This window comes from Rutilus rutilus (assembly GCF_951802725.1).
Source record: "Rutilus rutilus genome assembly, chromosome: 9".
NCBI lineage: Eukaryota > Metazoa > Chordata > Actinopteri > Cypriniformes > Leuciscidae > Rutilus > Rutilus rutilus.
The window spans coordinates 38856550-38878761 of NC_140223.1; the positions used below are offsets into that span (position 1 = coordinate 38856550).

Genomic DNA, 22212 nt, shown 5'->3' on the forward strand with positions numbered 1-22212 from the left:
CTCTGTCACAAAACAGGGCGTAAACAGATGTCTGTTAAAAGGACGAGACCCCCACTTCTCACTCTCTTCTCTCATCGATCCCGCTTGACCTCCTCCTCCTCTTTCTCCACGTGCAGCGCTGCTCCGGTTGGACAGGCCCTCGCCTCGGCCTCTGGGACACATGGCCCGCGTCATGTAAAAGCCTGCCGTCTTTGCAACCAAGCTTTGCAACCTCTTCCGCACGGAAGACGAACTTTCGCGGTAATGTTACATCCAGTGAGCCTTTAAACTTCGCGGCACCTGAAGACGCAACAGAAACAGGACACCATCCGTGCTGTCCTGCCAGTTTCAGCATCGCGCCGAACAGAGAACAAACGTGCAAGTGACGGTAACCTTATCTGATAAAACTGCTTTCCAGGTTGTCTCGCGAACTTTGGTTTCTGTATGTAATAATTACTAGCTTTTCTCTTCTCTTTATTCTCTTTTCTTTCTTTCTTTCCTTCATTTCATTCTGATCACTTATGTTATTGTTTGGTTATATGTTGTTTGTTTATTGTTTGCATTTTTACGTACGTTTATATTTGTAGCTTATAATCTCTAGCGTGTGCCATTTTATTAATAAACCCATTTATACTTTTAACTCTCTCTGTGTTTGAAAACCCACTTTTTATAAAGTCAATGAAACAAAAGATCTATAAAGCTACAGGCTCTATATTATAAAACTACTTTGAGTAGTTTTAATTTATAAACCCAAAGGGGTTTTGTCTTCGTGGCCAGAAGATAAACTTTCTTGGAGTTTTGTAAACAGGAATACTTCTTCTTAACTGTAATGATCAGACAGTACAGAACGAGGCATTTCCTATAATTGATAAAGTAAATGCATATGCGATTTATGAATTATGAATATGAGTCATAAATATTAATATACCTAAAATTCCCTATATCCTTGAGCTAATTCGCATTAACCCAGAGGCATTTACGTTACACTCTGTTCAATCTTTCCTACGTTCTCGATCTTTTTATTTATGTTTCTTAAACATCAAGTTCTTTGTTCCAGGGCACTGCTGCAGTGGTCCTAAACAGAATTTGAAATAATACTTTCCTGTTCTTTTAGTTCTCTTGTGTCCTGTCTCTTCTGCTCACCTGGCCCCAAGGGCTGCTGACAAAGCGCACAAGTCTGGAGAGGATCTGGAGCAAGTGCAGGAAGCTTAATTCATCATAATCAAAGCGCTGCCCAAACACCAGGGAACAGATTACATTGGACACAGCCCGGCTCAGGAAGAAGGTTGGGTCGACTGGTTTAGCTGAAGGAGAAAACCTTACACTTATTATTTTTAACGCAGAACTGTCAACATATACAAATCTTAGTATATAATAAATGGATTGTGTTCGTCAGTTCCTCACATCTGGTTTCTTCAAAACTCTTCAGCAAGTGCTCGCTCTCTTCTTGAATCCACTGTTCCATTCTTTTACGGCCCATTCCAAAATCCCTCAGTGTGGTGAGAGTGAACCGCCTCAGTTGACGCCAGCGTTCACCATTACTGACGATCAGACCTACAAACATTTAATCTAGACTATATTACTTCCAACTGATAATATGTGTTTATAAAACAAAAGTAAACCAGCATCACTTGTACCATAGCCTTTCACAACTCTGTTTAGAAAGGGAATGGGGGCTCTGGGTGCAAAGTCATCTGCCTGGTCCACTAGAGCCTCTTTCACGGTATCATAACCAACCAGAACCACCGTTCTTTGAGGCCCAAGGTACACCGTCATCACAGGCCCATAGGTTTTGCTCCACTGTTGAGAAAACAGACTTTGCTATGACACACCAGTGCAAGGTTGGATAATTCATTACATTTACATTTACAGTTGTGTTCAAAATTATTCAACCCCCACTGAAATTGATTGTTTTGGCCGGTTTGACATTGATTTTGATCATTCAGTCATCCTGCTTACAATTAAATCAAAGAGGCACGTGTAGGTCAGACAAATATAACATAAAATTTATAATGAAATAACCACAAATGTCTTTTCTGTGCTCACATTATTATCAGTTTTATTCAACCCCCAAGTGACATTTCAATCTTAGTACTTAGTACAACATCCTTTTACAGTTATAACAGCTTTTAAACGTGAAGCATAGCTTGACACAAGTGTCTTGCAGCGATCTACGGGTATCTTCGCCCATTCATCATGGGCAAAAGCCTCCAGTTCAGTCACATTCTTAGGCTTGCGCACTGCAACTGCTTTCTTTAAGTCCCACCAGAGGTTCTCAATCGGATTTAAGTCTGGTGACTGCGATGGCCACTTCAAAATGTTCTAGCCTTTAATCTGCAACCATGCTCTAGTGGACTTGGAGGTATGCTTGGGATCATTGTCCTGTTGAAAGGTCCAACGTCTCCCAAGCCTCAGGTTTGTGACGGACTGCATCACATTGTCATCCAATATCTCCTGGTACTGAAGAGAATTCATGGTACCTTGCACACGCTGAAGCTTCCCAGTACCTGCAGAAGCAAAACAGCCCCAAAGCATGATTGACCCCCCGCCATGCTTCACAGTAGGCAAGGTGTTCTTTTCTTCATAGGCCTTGTTCTTCCTCCTCCAAACATAGCGTTGATCCATGGGCCCAAACAGTTCTAATTTTGTTTCATCAGTCCACAGAACACTATCCCAAAACTTCTGTGGTTTGTCCACATGACTTTTGGCATACTGCAGTCGACTCTTCTTATTCTTTGGAGACAGCAAGGGGGTGCGCCTGGGAGTTCTGGCATGGAGGCCTTCATTACGCAGGGTGCGCCGTATTGTCTGAGCAGAAACTTCAGTACCTACATCTGACAAATCTTTTCTCAGTTCCTCAGCAGTCACACAGGGACTTTTCTCCACTCTACGCTTCAGGTAGCACACAGCAGTCAAAGTCAGCATCTTCTTTCTGCCACGACCAGGTAGCGTTTCAACAGTGCCCTTTGCCTTGAATTTGCGAATGATGCTTCCTATGGTGTCTCTTGGTATGTTTAACATCTTTGCAATCTTCTTATAGCCATTGCCCTTCCTGTGAAGAGTAATCACCTCTTCTCTTGTCTTCCTGGACCATTCTCTTGACTTCACCATGTTTGTAACCACACCAGTAAATGTCTAGAAGGAGCTGAGTATCACAGTCATTTTAAAGCTGCCTAATTGGTGCTTATTAGGCTTTATTGCTGCTCCCTGACATCCACAGGTGTTTTCAATGAACCTCTGTTCTTCAGAGTGGTAGTCTTTAAGGGGTTGAATAATTGTGTCAATGAAGAATTCACAAAAGAAACATTTACTACTGTATTACAAAACCAATTGATGTCATTTTAGTTGCATATGGTTCTTTAAGAAGTCCTTGTAGGATTTCATTCTGAATACAATTACAAATGTACACTAAATTCCCTAAAACCATTTACAGCATTGGGGGGGTTGAATAATTTTGAACACAACTGTATATAGTGCTTTTCTGGGTACTCAAAGCACTTTTACACTTTTATATCTCGTCAACCACCACCAATGTACGCCAGAACGCCCACCACACACCAGCTTATCGGTGGAGAGGAGACAGAGTGATTCCAGCTAACAGAGCTTTGTTACAAGAACGTTCTCCAAATATTCAGTGTTGTCTCCTGGGAACGTAAAAAATTTCCAGTATTCTTGATGTTAGAGGAACGTGTTTTTGAAGGTATGATGTTCCTCAAACATTCTTTCAACTTAATTTTGATTAACAATTAAACATTCTAGGAACGTTGATTTGTAGCATACCAAGAACATAAAAATGTCCAGTTTCCTGAATGTTAACAGAATGTTACTTAAAGGTTAGTATGATGTTCCTGAAACATTCTTTCAATCATTCAAACACCTGCTGTGAACAAGCACTGAAAGAAAGAGAAATAAGAACACAAACTACAGCTTTCTTCAGCCACAGCCTTAGATGAAATCAACTGAAGATAAACGCCATTAAATCTCTCAAGATCTCATCAGAGGAGGATTAAACAACAACACTACCAGCTTCACTTATTACTAACCAGACTGACTTTATTTCTGTCATACGTCTACATAAGTTCTTATTGAGAACTAACAGAGGTTTAGATGTTGATGAATGATTGGTTCATTTGACGTTACCATCATGGGAACATTCTTATAACAAAAATCAGTTAGCTGGGATAGAGCCCATCAGTATTTATGGGGATGATTAGGAGGCCATGATGGACAGAGGCCAATGGGTAAATTTGGCTAGGATGCCGGGGTTACACCCCTACTCTTTTTCCAAATTTTCAATGACCACAGAGAGTCAGGACCTGTCAGGACTAAAAGTTAAATTAACACTCTCAGTGTTTATATGAGTCCACACTCAGAGTGTTATAAGTAACACTGAAGCAGTGTTAAAGTTAATGAGATAATTAAGTGATGAATTGAGTGATGATTGAGCATTATTGAAGACACCTGATATTAACAAGCAGAATCACTGAAGGAGAAAACTGTGATTGGTATGTTACCATTATGGTGATCAGTGTTTGCTTTAGTTGGGCTGTTGACCCTTAAGTCATTAACTTTAGATTTTGTTTGGCTGTTGTACCTGAGTTAACAGCCAGATGAACAAAGAGAAAAAGGTGATATGATGGTGTTGGTTGTGTTTTAAAATAATCATTATTTCACAATCACTGAACTCATATAGAGCCCAATTTCTGAGTAAAATCTACTTTTATTAATCATAGCAGCACTGTCCTTGTAGAGCTTGCCATTTTTCATCATCATCATCACTTTATTTATAAAGCGCTTTCACATCAGCAGTAGCTGAACAAAGTGCTGTACATAAGGGTACAAAAACCCTTTTTGCATAAAAAAATTTTTTTTTGCATATGCAAAAGTGTGTGAAATTTGATGTAGTATGCACTCCAGGCGGCTAGGTGGCAATGTGAGAGAGCCACCGTGAGCAGATTGGTGCCTTCACTGTCTAGCAGACTTTTGCGTTTTTACCCTTTAAGGCCCTTGCACACAGAGTCCGAAATTCGCGTCCGAAATTTTCGCACGTTAAAAAATAAATACGACCTCACGTTATGTCAATCACGCTTGTACACTGCCTCCGAAACTTTCGTCCGTCCAAAAAAAATCAAATCAGGTTCGATTTTCTGCGTTTTTCGCATCCGTAGCAAGCATTTTGAATGGTGTTTTGACAATTCAGAGCCACCGAATCATGAAAGCGAAAAAACGCATGCGATAATTTCGGACTCAGTGTGCAAGGGCCTTTAGACGGGAATGCGATGGTGGAGCGTTTTTAAGATTTCCACTCTGGAGGGTGGTTTCACTTTTTTGCGTTTTTAAGCCCCAAAAACGCCGTCGCCGTCTAAATGAAAGGCACATCTGATAAAATATTTTTACGTTTTCACCCGCGAGCATTCTTGTGTAAACAGGACCTGAGTGTGGACTCATATAAACTCTGAGAGTGTTAATTTAACACTGGCGATTTTGCTGTGCAGTGTGAATATAAGAATTTGGAGAATTTTTCCCTGATCAGACCCCACATTATAAAAATAATAATAATAATAATAATAAAAACTATTGAGTGTAGTAATAATAAAAATAATAGCATCTTTATATCTCACAAGTCTTTATCGCTGTGAGACTACATCTATACACTTTTATGGTGCAGACAAAAGCCACCAAAGTTAGATGGAGCGGCACAATTCATTTTCAAAGACAGGATTGATTAGACTGCCAATCCTATGGTGAAGTACATTTGATGTGTGCAGGGGCAGTGCCTACTTCGCTACCATTTTTCAGTGTTTGTACCCTGGTCATTGAGCACCACCTACAGCACACATTACAGTATGTCTCTCTTATGTGATTCCCCCTCATGTAGACCACATTCTAATGAATCCTACAGTACAGTAAAAGCAACAGGTATAAATCACTAAGCATCTTGAGGTGTAAAAGAATGTTAGCAAAGTTAAAATGATCAAAATTTCAAGTTAATTCATCAGTGCAGATGATTGCACTTTGCATAATATCTGCCTAACACTGCAACAATTCAGACACAAAGTCCTGCCTTCTCTCTTACCTTCATGAAGCTTTTAAAGGGTGCACGCTTGTCCATTATTGGCAAGTTTCCAATCAGTGGCAGTGCCAGCGGCCCTGGGGGCAAAGAACATCCACTTGGCTTTCTTTTCCATCGGAATAATACCAGCACAGCAAAGACTAAAACCAGCACCAATGAGCTAGAGAGTTCCATCCCTCGTCTCCAAAATGTTATGTTCAGTTCAGTTTTTTCCTTTACATCTGTTTTTGACAGTAGCTTTAAAGGTTTTTATATGCACAGTGGGAGTAGAGCAAGAAGGAGGGGGCAGGTTCAAGCCGGAATGGGACAGAGGTGAGGAACATGAAATGCTTATACACATTAACCAGGGTGAACACTAATATATCAGCCCAGGAATGAAAGAGTGGTTGGGGGTGTGATAAAAAAAAAAAAAAAACAACAACAAAAAAAAACATGAATATATTGTTTGTATACTATGGTAGGCAGGAACAATACATAGCCTACAATACTAACTATCAAGTCGATCCCTGAATCGTGATTTAATTTCAAATCATTTTAACTTACCAGATCTTATTCATTAATATTATTGTAGAATATCCAAACTTTATATAAAAAATCGTCATTTTGCGGTCATATAGGTATATAGCAAATTCAGACCAACTGCTGGTCTACACAGAGAAAAAGCCCTTAGGCTCTTCTGTTGTACCGAGCTATTCGTTAGTCTAGTTGTTTGATGAGAAAATTAAATGTAGCCTATAGTTGCAATACACACGTTTTGTAAGCTCCGTGCAACTGCTGCAGCGGACTATTATTAGGCTACTAGAATATTAGAAATCTAATACTCAAGCTGTTTTCTCATTTTTCTACTCTTAACATTAAATAAAAAAATGACTGAATGAAAGATACATGGATTCTCTTGAACCACCACCGCGTTTGCGTCAGAAAGCTGCAGCCAAAATGCTCTGTTCGACTTATCTGAGATCCTTTACTCTTCCCTGTGGATGACCTGTGACCTACTTTCTGTAAGATCTGAATTTTTGAACTTGAATTTTTGAACTTGAATTTTTTAACTTGAATTTTAAAAAACTGAATTTGAAGTTCCGAATTTCTTCATCTTGAAAACTTGAATCTGTATTTTTTTAAACTGAATATTTGCAGTATACGAATTCAGAACAAAAAAAAACTAGCTGTTTGAAAATAGATGTCTATAAAATTCAGTCATAAAAACATTTCAATTTGTTAAATTTCAAATGTTCAATATTCGTTTAAAAAAAATCTAATTCAGAACTATTTAAACTACCACCTAAAATTCAATTTTGTTAGATTTCACTTGTAAATAATTCAAATTTACACAATTCAAATTCAAATCCTATTGTCATATTTTAAGCTCCATAGCCGTCGAGATCGTCCAAAATGTCCGAGATTCAGTTTTTGCTTTCTAACAGTCGCCATTCATTGTTTACATGCACACCTTTTGTTTCAATCTAACTGAATTCATTCCGATTGGTGAATCTGAATGTAGTGTTTACATGAACGCTAAACAAGTGATCGGTTGATGTGCGTTATAGCATTGCTAAGAAAATTCCCGCTCCTCCGTGAGAGATACGAGACCGGTGCGTCTCAGAGGTGTCACTCGTAATCACGCCACCGGCTTCGTGCCGTTCTCCCGCCGCCCTCAGCCTCGTCCTGCTCGCCACAGTAAACATAATGAATGGCGAGTGTAGAACGCAAAAGCCGAATCCCGGACATTTTGGGCGATCTCGAAATCCCGGGCAGAGTCGTCACGGAGACGAAAACGGCATCTTTTCAGTTTCGAGTCAACTAGTAGCTGCCCTCTGTAACCGGTAGGCGTGGCTTGGAAGTGGCCTCGTAGGGCGGTGAAGTAAGTGCATTCTGGGAGTTGTTGTCTTTCATCCACATGAGCCAAAAATATTTTTTTGGGCTTTTCTCAGTCTAGAAGGCTCCAAATTCAAAAATAATTTCACATTTCTACTACATAAATGACCCAATTTAAATACACATTCATCTTTCCAGAGGTGAAGTATCCCTTTAAGATTTACAAACCAGTAAGTGCATTTCTCCAAACAGTTCGTACAAAAAGCACCACACAATGGATTATCTGCAAATGACTGTAATTTGCCTAAAACCCTTAGTCTAAACTCAGTATTTATGTCAATGAACATATCAGTGCTATCAGAATGACAAGTCCTTGTGTCATTGTTCACAAACAAGATAGTCAAAATGCTTAGTCATGCTATCAAAATGACAGTGTACTCTGTATTACCTGATGTAAACTATACGGTTTTTAATGACAATGATTGAAAATGCACAATACTGCACTTTAAGTCAAGTCAAGTCACCTTATATATGGGAATATACTGCAAAATATAATTCAATATATTACATAATACTATGTAATTGTACTGTGTAATACTACCATAATATAATATAATTTTACTCTGCTGTTCTTGCCATAACAAACACAGTTACAGAAACCAGAGAAAATCTAAATTATTATAAAGTTAAGAGTCAAACTGACCATCTAAATCAAATACGGATCACCATAATGGTGACGCCAAACCAAACTATTATTTTCAGTAAAACATCAACATCTAAACATGTTCATTCTCAATGAGAACTTCTGTAGACGTATGACAGAAATACAGTCAATCTGGTTAGTAATAAGTGAAGCTGGTAATTCTGTTTGTGGAGTTGTTTAATCCTCATCTGATGAGATCTTGAGATATTTAATGTCTTCTTTTATCTTCAGTTGATTTCATCTAAGGCTGTGTCTGGAAGTCAGTTGTAGTTTCAGTTCTTGTTGTTCCTCTTTCCTTCAGTGAGTCTGCTTGTTATCATCAGCTATCTTCAATAACACCCAGCCATCACTCAATTAAATTGCTTAATTATCTCATTAACCCACTGGGGTCGGGCTCGTTTTTTTCCGTATGAGTGCAAAAAAAAAAAAAATATATATATATATATATATATATTAATTTGTATCTTATATGCTTGTGTGATACATCAATCGATCCTGTTTAGTGTGTATTTTTTTTGTGTATGCTCGTAATAAAAACAAAGTGTTGTGCTTTTCGCCAAATAAAGAAAAATAAACATGATGCGAGTTCTGCCTACTCTCTGTCAGTGAAGTCAATTCTGAAACGCGTCCGAAAATGAACTGTAACTCAGCGAATACTCAGTCAAACAGGCATATAGTCACACAGGCATGAAACTTGAATTCTCTTCTTTTAAATGAAGTATTTTTTATAAAAAACAAATATTCACAGTTTATATAATATGTATGTAAAGAGAGAGATGTCAGTCGTTCTCATCTCAGCTAATTAAGTTTTAATGTGACTCCGCCTACGGAGACCGCGCTATACAAACAAATGTGAGGCGATCCATACAAACCTGTGAAACGCCCACATCCGCTGGATAAGGCCGGTGACACACTGGATGCGTGGCGTAAGCGACTCAGCTGCGTGGCGTGTCCGTTTTTATTTCGGCTCCCATGTTAACAGTTTAGAGTTTGCACACTGCCTGTGTGAGACGCGTCTCAGGCGCGGCACGAGCCGCGTGGAAAACGTGTGCATGCTAGAAATAGAACCGACGCCTATTTTTCACGCGACACGCAAGCGTCTTGGAAGCGTTTCCATGCAAAATTGAATAGGAAAATCTGTTTATTTGTCATTTTGACACGAATACATATTAATAAATGTCCTTTTGATGTTTAAAAGTGTCTAGGTTTTGACATAAATGCAAATATAAATGTAATTTTACAAAATATGATCGATTTTCAAATACTGCTGTATTGAATGAACAGCTTTTAGCAAACTCTATTGCTATACTGAGATGAGGAATATATACTGTATGTGTTTTGTCAAAAATAAAGTCATCAACTAACTAATGAATCCTTTACTTTGAAATACGTATGATAAAATGTATACTTTAGTTTTGAAAGACGTTGACTAGTTTTGAAAAGATTTTAAAGTATGTATGTGCATGCATATATATATATGTGTGTGTGTATATATGAAGAGTTCAGATGCAAAAGCCTCTAAATGCCATCTGAAATTTTCTCCTAGAATGATAATTTTTATGAAGCTTGTATATTTAAGTTAGCTATAGGTGACACACCTGAATGAATGGCTCATTAAGTATGCAGGGGCATTGTCTCACCAGGTGTGAACTACTAAATATGCATGATGCTGTTGGAGCGTTTACGCCCCATCCGCATATTGGCTTTCCAAACTAAAAGTGTTTCACAAAACGTACTCGGTTACTAACGTAACCTCGGTTCTCTCTAGAGAGAGGAACGAGTACTGCGTAGAATACGCTAGGGGAAAATCCTTTTCCACGAGAATACTGAAGCCAAAAAATTATCCTTAATTTTGTATTAATGTAAAACGCGTTGCGGCAGCATACAGACATAGGCGAGGCAGCTCGCGCGCCTATTGGCTGGTCTGCTGGCAACTGCTTAAGCCTATCGAGCGAGACCTAGAGCTTCGCGCCCTCTGCGTCACGTCCCGCCGAGACGGGCGTGGCTTAGGTCTATAAATACCGCTCGCAGGCATTATATCTCTGGTTTTTCATAGTCGAAGCAACCAGAGCGCGTGCAGGCACGGCAGGATACGCAGTACTCGTTCCTCTCTCTAGAGAGAACCGAGGTTACGTTAGTAACCGAGTACGTAGAATACGCTAGGGGAACCTACTGTAAAACGCCGTGCGTGCTGGGATCTGATACTATAGACTCAAGGGCGACAGCCCGGAGTTCATACAGTACATAATCACCCAGGGGACTCACAGGGAATCCTGGAAGAGAGGGGGGGTTAGCCACCGTCTTCCCTATGGCAGCATAGAGCAAGGATTGCAATACTCAAATAGCTGCATAACTGACAGCGCCAGTTATGAGATTTGGCCATACTAGACCGACAGTAGTCTGGCCTGTAGTGCGGGAACCTCTAGGTTGTAAAACCTTATAAATGTAGACGGAGAGGCCCAGCCTGCCGCCATACAAATATCTTGCAAGGCAATCCCACTTGACCAAGCCCACGATGAAGCCATGCTTCTCGTGGAGTGCGCTTTGACACCCAGCGGGCACTGCATGCCCTTGGTTGTGTAAGCTAGCGCTATTGCGTCCACTACCCATTTGGATAGGGTCTGTTTCGAAGCGGCTAGTCCCTTAGAACGCCCGCTGAACGAAACAAAGAGCTGCTCCGTCTGTCTGAAAACAGACGAGCGAGACACATAAGCTCTTAACGCCCTGACTGGGCAAAGGGAGCTTTCGTCCACATTTCCTTCAGTGACCGGCAGAGCAGACAGGGAGATGACCTGTGCTCTGAACGGTGTATTGAGGGATTTAGGAACATAACCGTGCTTAGGTTTGAGTATAACTCTAGAGTCATTCGGCCCAAATTCCATGCACGTCGCGCTTACTGAGAGCGCGTGTATGTCCCCTATGCGCTTCACAGAAGCGAGAGCCAGAAGAAACGCCGTCTTGAAAGACAGGTGTTTAAGATCAATCTTCTGCAAGGGCTCGAATGGATGACCTTTCATGGCTTCCAGTACCGTAGAAAGGTCCCATATAGGGACTGTGGGAGGTCTGGGAGGATTCAGTCTCTTAGCTCCCCTAAGGAAGCGAATGACTAAATCGTTCCTTCCAATAGACTGGCCAAGCGTGGTCGAAGAGAACACTGCTATGGCCGCTACATAGACTTTGAGCGTGGAAGGGGACCTGCCCTTATCCAACAGCTCCTGTAGGAAGGAGAGAACCTCCGTCACACCGCAATGCAGGGGTGACATACCACGAGCTGTGCACCAGCTAGAGAACACTGACCATTTTGAGGCATAGAGACGTCGCGTAGACGGAGCTCTGGCCTGCGTGATAGTGTTTAACACTCCCTGTGGGAGGTCAGCGGGTACCCGTTGATGGCCCACACATGGAGGGACCACAGCTCTGGGTGAGGATGCCAGATCGAGCCGTTGGCTTGAGAGAGGAAGGCCTCAGAGGCACTGGCCACGGGGCGGTGCTTGCTAACTGCATCAGAATTGGGAACCAAGGTTGGCTCATCCAAAGTGGGGCTACAAGCAGCACTGAGCATCCTTCTTCCCTGACCCGTTCTACCACCTGAGTCAGGAGGGAGACGGGGGGAAAAGCGTAGAGAGGACGGCGAGGCCACTCGTGGGTCAGCGCGTCCTTGCTCTTCGAGAAAAATTCTGGACAGTGAGCGTTTTCTTGAGACGCGAACAGGTCTACTTCCGCTCTGCCGAATTTCTCCCACAGCAGCCGGACAGTCTGTGGGTGCAAAGACCATTCCCCTGTCGGAACCTGGTTCCTGGACAGTCTGTCTGGTCCTATATTTAGGAGCCCTGGCACGTGCGCTGCTCTCAGCGAGAGCAGGTTGCTGCGGGCCCATATCAGGAGGCGCCTGGTTAGCCTGTACAGAGTCAGGGACCTGAGGCCGCCCTGGCGATTTATGTAGGACACCACTGAGACGTTGTCTGAACGTATTAGCACGTGGTGTCCCTTTATGAGGGGACAAAAGCGCGTGAGCGCTTTGCTCACTGCCAGCATTTCGAGGCAGTTGATATGTAAGAGCTTCTCCCGCTTTGACCATTGGCCAAAAAGCGGTCTGCACTCGAGCAGCGTTCCCCATCCCGAGGTGGATGCGTCCGTGGACACCACCATCACTCTCGAGGAAGTCCCCAGGCTTACACCTGATTGGTACCAGTCTTTTGCCTTCCAAGGTTTCAAAGCTGCAATGCACGCTTGATTGACCTTGACGCGAAGGCGACCGGAGGCCCACGCTGTGCGTGGTACTCTCTTTCTGAGCCAGAACTGCAGTGGGCGCATGCGCAGAAGGCCCAACTGGAGAACTGAAGATGCTGAGGCCATCAGACCGAGCATCCTTTGAAATGTTTTGAGAGGGACTATCGCGCCGCAGCGGAACGAGCCGGCTGCGCGCCGAATGTCCAGTGTGCGCTGAGATGACAGGCGTGCTGTCATTAGCAGCGAGTTCAGCTCTATTCCCAGAAAAGATATAATCTGTCTGGGGAATAGCGAGCTCTTTTCCCAGTTCATTGCGAGACCGAGATTCTCGAGGTGATCGAGTAAAATGGTCCTGTGCTCTACGAGCTCTGAGTGAGATTGGGCTAGAATCAGCCAGTCGTCCAGATAGTTCAGCACTCGTATGCCCCGTAATCTGAGGGGTGCGAGCGCTGCGTCCATGCACTTCGTAAATGTACGGGGTGCCAGGGACAAGCCGAAAGGCAGGACTGTGTACTGATATGCCTGGCCCTCGAAGGCGAATCTCAAAAATTGCCTGTGACGTGACGCTATCTGTATTTGAAAATACGCGTCTTTTAGATCTATTGACACAAACCAGTCCCCTTGGCGGACATGCGCGAGGATTTTTCTGGTTGTGAGCATCCTGAACTGGCGCTTCAGAAGCGCTCTGTTCAGCTGCCGCAGATCTAGTATGGGTCTGAGACCCCCGTCTTTCTTGGGCACCAGGAAGTATCTGCTGTAAAGCCCCCCTTCGCTTTGAGCTTGAGATAGGGGTTCTATAGCCCCTTTGCTCAACAGTTTCAGAATCTCGGCTCGAAGTAGATGAGCTACTTCTGATTCTACCGTGGTCTCGACGCGCGCCATGAAGCGGCGAGGGCGTCGGCGAAACTGCAGCGAATAGCCTTCTTTTATGATGTTCAGCACCCATTTCGAAACCCCGTGAAGATTTTCCCACGCAGGTGCGCGAGTAGCTAGGGGCTGGATGCGAAGCACGCTCTGATCGGCTCGCGATACAGCGGCTTTTGTGTGCTGCGACATAAGCGTCGCGCTCATGACATCTGAGGCAGGGGGCGCGCTGATAACAGCGGGCAGAATGCCCGCGCTCGACTCCTCTGCAGTGTCTAGCTGAGAGGGGGAGGGCTGGGCTAGTTTCATGTCTGTGTGTGGGCGCAGAACAGCGGGCACATACACCACCTTTACAGCATTGCTCGCGTGAGCAGAGCATATGCATACTGGTCCTGTATTTACCGGGACCGTGAGACATGTGGGAAGTAGCGTTTGTGGGCACTGGGTAGTGGGCACGCTTGCTACGTTTGAAGCGCAATCGATCTGAGTCGATTTTATGTGCGCGAGCCCTGTGTGAAGGGCTGTGCTTGTGTGTAGGAATGGGCACTGAGTAGTGGGCATTTTTTCTACACATGAAACACCTTCGGCCGTGGCCGGGACACCAGAAAATACACTCTTTAAGGGATTTATCTGGGTAGCCGTAAAAACAGCTTTTGTGTGCAGGCAAGCGGGCAATGGAACCGGCTTGTTGGCTGCTAAATACGCTGGACCAGTCACATTTCCTGGAACTGGACGAGCGGCAAGCTTTGGTGGAAGTCCGGCCACAGCGGGACTTGGACACCGTCGCTTTCCTAGGCGTGCTAGGACGATTTCGGGGCCTCTGGCTTCAACGCAATCTTTTGCCGCGGGCCACGCGGGGCGGGGCGGCGGCCGGATGAGCGAGAGCGCGGTCTCGAGCTCTGGGTTTGGCGGCGTTGTGAAGAGGAGGCGGTGGGCGGAGGCTTAGGCTGTGAGCTCTGAGCAGACGGTTTCGCACGGCCTGCTGCAGAACTGGAGCGCTTCGGGAGGAAGTGCTTCATGGCCTGGGTCGCGAACCTATCGGCGAAATCTTTGACCGAGGTTCCGAAGAGGCCGGCAGGGGAAAGCGGCGCGTCGAGGAACGCGGTGCGTTCTGACTCAGTCATGTCTGAGAGCGTCAGCCACAGATGTCTCTCAGACACGGTGAGCGAGGCCATGCTCCGTCCAATGGCCTGTGCTGCTGACTTGGTGGCGCGAAGAGCGAGGTCTGTAGCGCTCCTCAAGTCCGGCACGCAGATTGCGTCAGGTCCTCTCTCATCCAGCTTACGGAGGAGATCGGCCTGGTATATCTGAAGCGTGGCCATGGTGTGCAACGCTGACGCGGCCTGCCCGGCGGCGGAGAAAGCGCGGCGGAGCAGGGCTGACGTCGTGCGGCAGGCTTTTGAGGGCAGCGCCATCTTAGCACGCCGTCCAGCAGAGGGCGGGCATAAGTGCGCTGCAATAGCCTCTTCTACCGGCGGTAGGGAGTGGTAGCCTCTGTTCTTTGCGTCGTCGACAGCGGAGAACGCCAAAGAGACAGAGGATCGTGTCCTGGCCGAAAAAGGGGAGCCCCAAGACTTAGCGACTTCTTCATGAAGCTCAGGAAGAAAAGGCGCTGGCTTGGATGCAGGTGAAACGCGCTCCCCAGGCAGGAAGTAGCCGTCCAGCCGGTTGTGAGCAGGCTGCTCAGGCGTAATCCACTCGAGGCCGAGGCTCGCCGTGGCCTGAGTGAGTACGCGCATGAGCTCCGCCTCAATGCTCGCTCTCTTACCCGTAGAAGCACGGGCAGGGGGGGCGGGATCCTCAGAGCTCGCCCAATCCTCACTGCCTGATGCTATGAGAGAGCAGGAATCCCCCTCTCGCAGCAGCGCGTCGATCTCATCAGCGTCATCGACAGAAGCGGCGGCAGACCGCGGCCGCTGTCCGTCCGGAAGTGAAGCTGATGAAACCGGAGAAGCAGGCGGGCGCACCGGCGAGCTTTGACGGCTGGGAGAGGGCTCCGGGATTCGCTGAGCGCGGCGCTTTTTACGGCGCGCCACAACAGCAGGTGTGGGCGCAGTCTCGCTGAACAGTGCCAAGCGAGTCCTCAGAGTCGCTAATGGCAACAGCTCGCAGTGATGGCAGCCGCCATCAGCGAGCGCGAGAGCTGCGTGTTCTTGACCCAGGCAGGAAGCGCAGATGACATGGCGGTCCCCGTCGCTGAGTGTGGCTTTGCACGAGCCGCAAGAAGGCATCTTGAAAAAGACGCAGCTCTTTTAGATGGTGTGAGTCGCGCCGGCGAACACACACACACAGTGCAAGAAAAGGATATGGCGATGAAGGCGGCGCGGCCAACAGCTTCGTCGACTCGTCCCGCTGAAGTGCTTCTTCAACAGCGCGGCTTCTTCTCGAATCCAGCGATGTGAGTTGCTTCGCTGAAGGATGAAAAATCAGAGATATAATGCCTGCGAGCGGTATTTATAGACCTAAGCCACGCCCGTCTCGGCGGGACGTGACGCAGAGGGCGCAAAGCGCCCTCATTGGGTCTGACGTCACTCTAGGTCTCGCTCGATAGGCTTAAGCAGTTGCCAGCAGACCAGCCAATAGGCGCGCGAGCTGCCTCGCCTATGTCTGTATGCTGCCGCAACGCGTTTTACATTAATACAAAATTAAGGATAATTTTTTGGCTTCAGTATTCTCGTGGAAAAGGATTTTCCCCTAGCGTATTCTACGCAGTACGAGAGAATCTCTCGTAAGAGAACTAAAATCAATGTATCGTTTTATGTGAATGATTAGGCAGGATGATTTTCACATCATTTTGAAGAAAAAACTCTAGGCGACGACATCCTTTAGTCAAAAGTCTTATTGCCACATATTTAGTATGTGTTTTGTGGCCTTATTTCAGAAACTTTCATTTTTAGTTTTTTCGATAACCATGCATAACCATTATTCTCTCAAAAATGAAAACATGTACATACATGTGGCTCACATATTATGGTAGTCCTGTTTGTGCTATATAGAGTGAATTTACACCTTTGCCATTAATATGTTTATAAGCAACTGAAAAAAGCACAAATGTCAGAACATCTCAAGGACCCCAAAAACACCCCAGACCCCAGAGGGTTAACTCAAACACTGATTCAGTGTTATATTTAACACCCTGTAGTGTGCATACTTAGTTTTCAATTCATCTGGGCTAACCTATGTGAGGCCTACATGAAAACAAAACTGGCTGGGCCCCAGTTAGATAGCCCAGGTCAAACCCATTTGGGCCCCACATGGAATTCTAAGCAAGTTTTTTTTCAGTGTGACACACTTGTGAGCTAAATGTAACATGAAGAAATGAGCATTCATCCCCCAGTTTACTGTCTCCAGCTAATCTGCTGTGTCATCCTCTGTTTAACTCTTGGCCCAGTCATTTATTGCACTGTAAACATGATCCTGTTTATATAGCTGAATGACAGATGGATTGACACACTCAATATGGTGTAACATTATATTTCCGTTTAATGAACACTCACCTATGTTCTCACTTACACAAACTCTCCATAACACAGACAGAGATAGAATGTGAGCAAAAGGGGACTTAAGAAAGAGGGAAAGAGGGAAACGGTGAATATAACAAATTTTATAGAAATATTGTACATTAAATTCAAGAAATATGCAAAGTTAGCAGAAATCAGAACAGAGCACATGGCAAATTTTCAAAATATTTTTTTCTTTTTTTTTACAGTGAGAATAGTGATTATGACTATTTTTGCATTTATAAACTAAATGTATCCACAAACGTCTGACAAGTTTTCAATTAACTTTATACAAGATTTTGACTCCTTACATTTGAATGTGATACATAATAATAATAAAAAAAGGGTTGAGAGTTCTAAGGAACAGCAACATTTGTATTAGTATTATTTTATATGGGAAGATAATGTATATTATATATTAAACAATAACCACAACATAGAGAAGTTAAAAGGGACAAAGTTGGATGAACCTCAGAAAACCTGCCAAGGGCATTTCTTAGTCATATTTCATATTAAAATGAAAAGCAAAATATAAGATTGTGTATTTGTAGGAGTGCATGGGCATGACAGGAAGGTGCTACATTTACATAAATGTAACACTGCAAAACCCCATTGGCTTTGTTTTCCAAAGTTGCATCTTCGCATATTCTAATTCACATAGTTTACGGTCTTCTACTGCAAAGAGATTATCAAACAAACTTTGTATACAGCATTTGCACATATTATGACCAATGGGTTTGTATGACTTTTCAAGTTGCCCTTATTACTGGGTAACTATTTAAAAATGATTATTTTCGCACTCACAAAAGAGCAATTTAAAATTGAGTAAATATTTCTCAATAAAAGTTAAATATATTCACTACAGGAATTTCCGTTACTTTTTAAAGGTTTGGGAATAACAATTTTCAAATTCCCGAACATTTCCACCATTTTCCATGAATGTGTGGACCGTGTGAATAAGGTAAACATATTCCATTAAAATGCAAACCCTCCACAGTCGAAAGCATCAAAATCAGAGTCTCCCTCAAAGTCGAAGCTGTTAATGTGTGGCGACTCTATGGCTTGGCTGCAAGCATGGTAAGAACTGCCTCCCCCCATCTCAGAGAAACCTGTGGAGTGAGTGATTTCAGGAGCGTGAACAGCCAGGTTAGAGGAGGCTGGTGGACAGGAGTTGAGGTAGCCCAGCGCTGAGGACGCGGCCGCTCCACCCATCAGCAGACAGACGGCTCTCACAGCGCGCGCATCGCTGCTGTTTCCGTGGCGCAGGCAGTCTGCGGAGTGAAGGGGCGGAGCCACTGTGGGGCTGCAGGGAGGCCGCTGGTTTATGCTGCCTAAAGTTCACAACAGAAACACTTGTAGATAAGTGCACATAAACATGTTGACATGTGGATAGTGCATATACAATGATACAATCATAGAGGCTGGTCATTATGTGCCGAGTCAACGTTTGCAGAGATCAGAGAGCAGTTGCGGCACCACAATGGCCTACTTTATTTTATCGACAATGCTGTTCCAGACACAGTTAAGCTGCCACCTTTCTCCTATTAAACATCAAACAAAAAGAAATGACCAGGCTCAGACAATGTAATTACATTTTTTAAAACTCCTAAGGGCAAAAGACAAGATCACAAACACTAAAATAACTGCAGCTAACAGCATATTATGGCAAGGGACGAATTGCATGACTGTATTTGACTGACTAAATGTTTTGATCCCTTACGGAACAAAAATATATGGGAATATACTGCAAATTATAATGCAATATATTACATAATACATTTCCATATATGGGAAACTAGTGCTTATATTTTTCAATATACTGCAATATATGCATTGACCATGTATGATTATATATTAATACATATAAAATATGTATAAATGAAGACAAAAATAACATTACATGTAATATTCACAAAGTTTTATCCTTTATTGGGTACATATATTGCACATACATGTTCCCATATAAATGTGAATGTAAGTTCACAAGTTCACAAGTTTTTCAATATATTCCTTATGTATTACTCAATATATTGTAATATATTAAAGAGAAACAATATTATTATAACTCATTTTAATAAAATAATAATAATAATAATACTAATTCTGGAATCACCCCTGATCAGCAGACAGGTGCAAGTATGCATGCAGTAGTGCAGATACTAGGCCTACATTCAGCAGCATAAAGTTTATAAACTAATATGGCCTGATGAGCAGGATGATGATGTGCAGGACACATGCACTGAATATACAGACATTTTCTTTCATAACACACCAGCCCGAATTTCAGTATGAACTCATATAGTCAGCCTTATGGTGCACAGCTTATTAAGCAATCATGAATTATTTATTTATTTAACATGTATGTGTGCATTAAAGTGCCCTTATTATGGATTTTTTTAAATGACCTTTCATGTAGTGAGTAACATAGCTCTAAGTGAATGAAAACATCCTGCAAAGTTTTAAATCTGAAAGTGCACCGTATATAAAGTTATTGTCTTTCAAAAGTAAGAGTCGACTCTGAGTCAATGAAATGAATTGTTTTTCAAATGAGTCATAAGCCGTTTCGTTGTGACGTCAAGACAAAACATTAGCATATTGCCCGCCCACTTATTGCACGCGCAGACAGGAAAACTTGAACCTCAAACCTGCAGCATGTCGAGGAGACGCTGTGCTCTACAATGTGAAGGTAAAGCCAGTTTTTTTCCACTGCCCAAGGACAAGCATGTGAAGAATCAGTGGTTAAAATTCATCTTTACCATGATACCACAGCAGTTGCTGTTCCCTTTATTTCACTGACGACTGCTTCTCAAATCTTGGAGTTCAATCCAGGATTGGCAAACCGCTTGCTCTTGAAATATGGTGTTCAATATACTTCGTTTTGAGTTTTATATTGTGTAGGTCTCCTGCTAACTGGCTAACTCACATTATCACTGTCTAATCAGTTGTGGGCCACTATTACCTAAAACTGTGTCTATTGATGCAGATTGTCTGTCGTTATCACTACTTTGAGGAAAGATTACGCATGGAGCAAGATTTGTTTTACCAGCGTTTATGTTACAGTCATTCACGCTAGAGCTCGGCTAATATACGCACTTTTATTGATACAGTTTCCACGTGTTCACTGCAATAAATTAGAAAAATACTCTGTAAATAAATAAGTACAAGTAAACAAATCGGTTTGTTGATGGACATGCACTTGTTAATGCTGATGGTGAGGAATTACAGTTGCAACATCTCATAATCTACCTCATTAAATGGTAAAATCGATGTCATTGTTTGTTACTGTGTTTAGTTTACGGTGTAGGAAGCCTCAGGACATGCAGAGCTGACGTTGTTCTGGCAATGGGCGTTTTTGTTTTTGACACGCACGCTGTACACAGGTAGACCAATCACAACAGACTGAGCTGTCTGGCCAATCAGAGCAGAGTAGCTTGTGGAAAGGAGGGATTTAGAGAGATTAATTCATCTGAGGAGTTGTTTGAGAATCATTGAAAATGTGATGATGTGCAAATGTATATTATGAGAAAATGAAAAGTTTTTTGATGCATGTAAACCTGTTGTAGGAGACTCCACAACAACATTAGGAAACTTTAAAATAGCATAATAGAGACACTTTAAAAGTAGCATTTCAGCAACGAGAACGATGCTGAGCCAAAAGAAGATAAAGATGTGTTCTGGCGACTGGAGTGTTTATTGAACCAATCAGATAAGAGTAAATCGAGAGTCAGCGAGAAGCTCATTTGATTGGCTACATGAAGAAGGTGGACTCGTCCTCCTCTTCGCACTTGCAAAACTCAATGAGTGAGAGAATCGTGCCAAAACTGTAAGCACAGCTAAAAGAAAGAAACAACTGTACAAATGGGGTGATTTTGGGAGCTTTTATGCCCCATGTAGGGAGACCGGAGATGGTTTTAACATTTTTGACCTTTCCGTCTATATCTTGGAGTACTTTTAAGCCAGTGTGTTCAAAATGTGATTCAAACTAGTTACAAGTGTCTGCTGTCAAATGACATAGCTATTATCTTTGCAACACAAACAGAAAATGCATGGTTTAGTTTCAAACACGAGGAGTGAAATGTTACAATTCACCCCATAGTCTGGGTTAGTTGTAACATACCCTGGGGTGAGATGTACAGTAACATTATGATATTCACCGGGGTGATATGTAACATAATGAAATAAGGATTTTGACCAAAAAAAAAAAAAAGGATTTTGAAAGCTTTTTATTCAACACTGACTTTTCAATATAACTGATGTGTGTGTCCGTGTGTGTGTCACTCTCATTCTCAGTGTGTTTGTCACTCTCAGTCATAGTAGTTGACCATTATAATTTGAACTTGAACACAAACACTGTTTGTGTGTAAGCATGTTTGTTACTGTGAGTCATAGTATTGGCCATAATAAAAAAATTATTTGAACGTGTTTGTGTGTGTGTGTGTGTGTAAGGTGTTAGGGTTAGGTTGTAATGTTTCATTGTTGTTACAACTAACCCCGAGTCATGTAGCCATGAACTAGCTTACCTTACAGCTAACAGGCAAAACATGAGCACTAACAACTTGCATGGAAAATATCTACACAGACACACAATAAACATAATTTAAATTTGATGAGTTTAACTATAAAGCAGAAATTCCCATAACAAAAATAAACAAAGAAAAAAAGTTACTTTCATATCTCAAAATAGTTTTCTTTTCCATTCTAACATCTGCTGTGTTTGCCACAGGGCTCTACTTTATCACATGTGGAATAAAGACTAAACTGAGCATGTGCGAAGTGAATCAGGTGATTTGTACCTGATTGGACAGATTGGAATTGTTACAATTGACCTGTGTTACCACCCGGTCTCCCCCTACACGACAAGTGATTTAGACATTTGCAACAGTTTATTTTTTACACAAAGGTTTGGTTTTACGAGATCAGTCTGTTTTGCAGTTCCTGACTGTTGTTTTCGCTTGCAAATTGCTGTTCACAGGCTTGCAGTGCTTTTGGCCGTATTTGTGCGGAGAAAATGTGCCAAAATTGTAAACGCGGGAAAAAATGGAAGTCGG

The 22212-nt window shown here is 42.9% G+C and overlaps 1 protein-coding gene across 1 annotated transcript in view; it reads right to left on the bottom strand.

Annotated features, from left to right (window-relative positions):
• Positions 1-6394, bottom strand: part of LOC311297495 (cytochrome P450 2G1-like) — a 30882-nt gene extending 24488 nt beyond the window's left edge. The window contains exons 1-4 of the mRNA XM_084419810.1: positions 6056-6394; positions 1617-1779; positions 1384-1533; positions 1123-1283 (exon numbers count right to left, since the gene is read on the bottom strand). Of these exons, the coding sequence (XP_084275936.1) occupies positions 1123-1283; positions 1384-1533; positions 1617-1779; positions 6056-6226 (645 nt within the window). The 5' untranslated portion in view covers positions 6227-6394. The remainder of the gene's footprint in view (positions 1-1122; positions 1284-1383; positions 1534-1616; positions 1780-6055) is intronic.
• Between the last annotated feature and the right edge of the window lie 15818 nt (positions 6395-22212).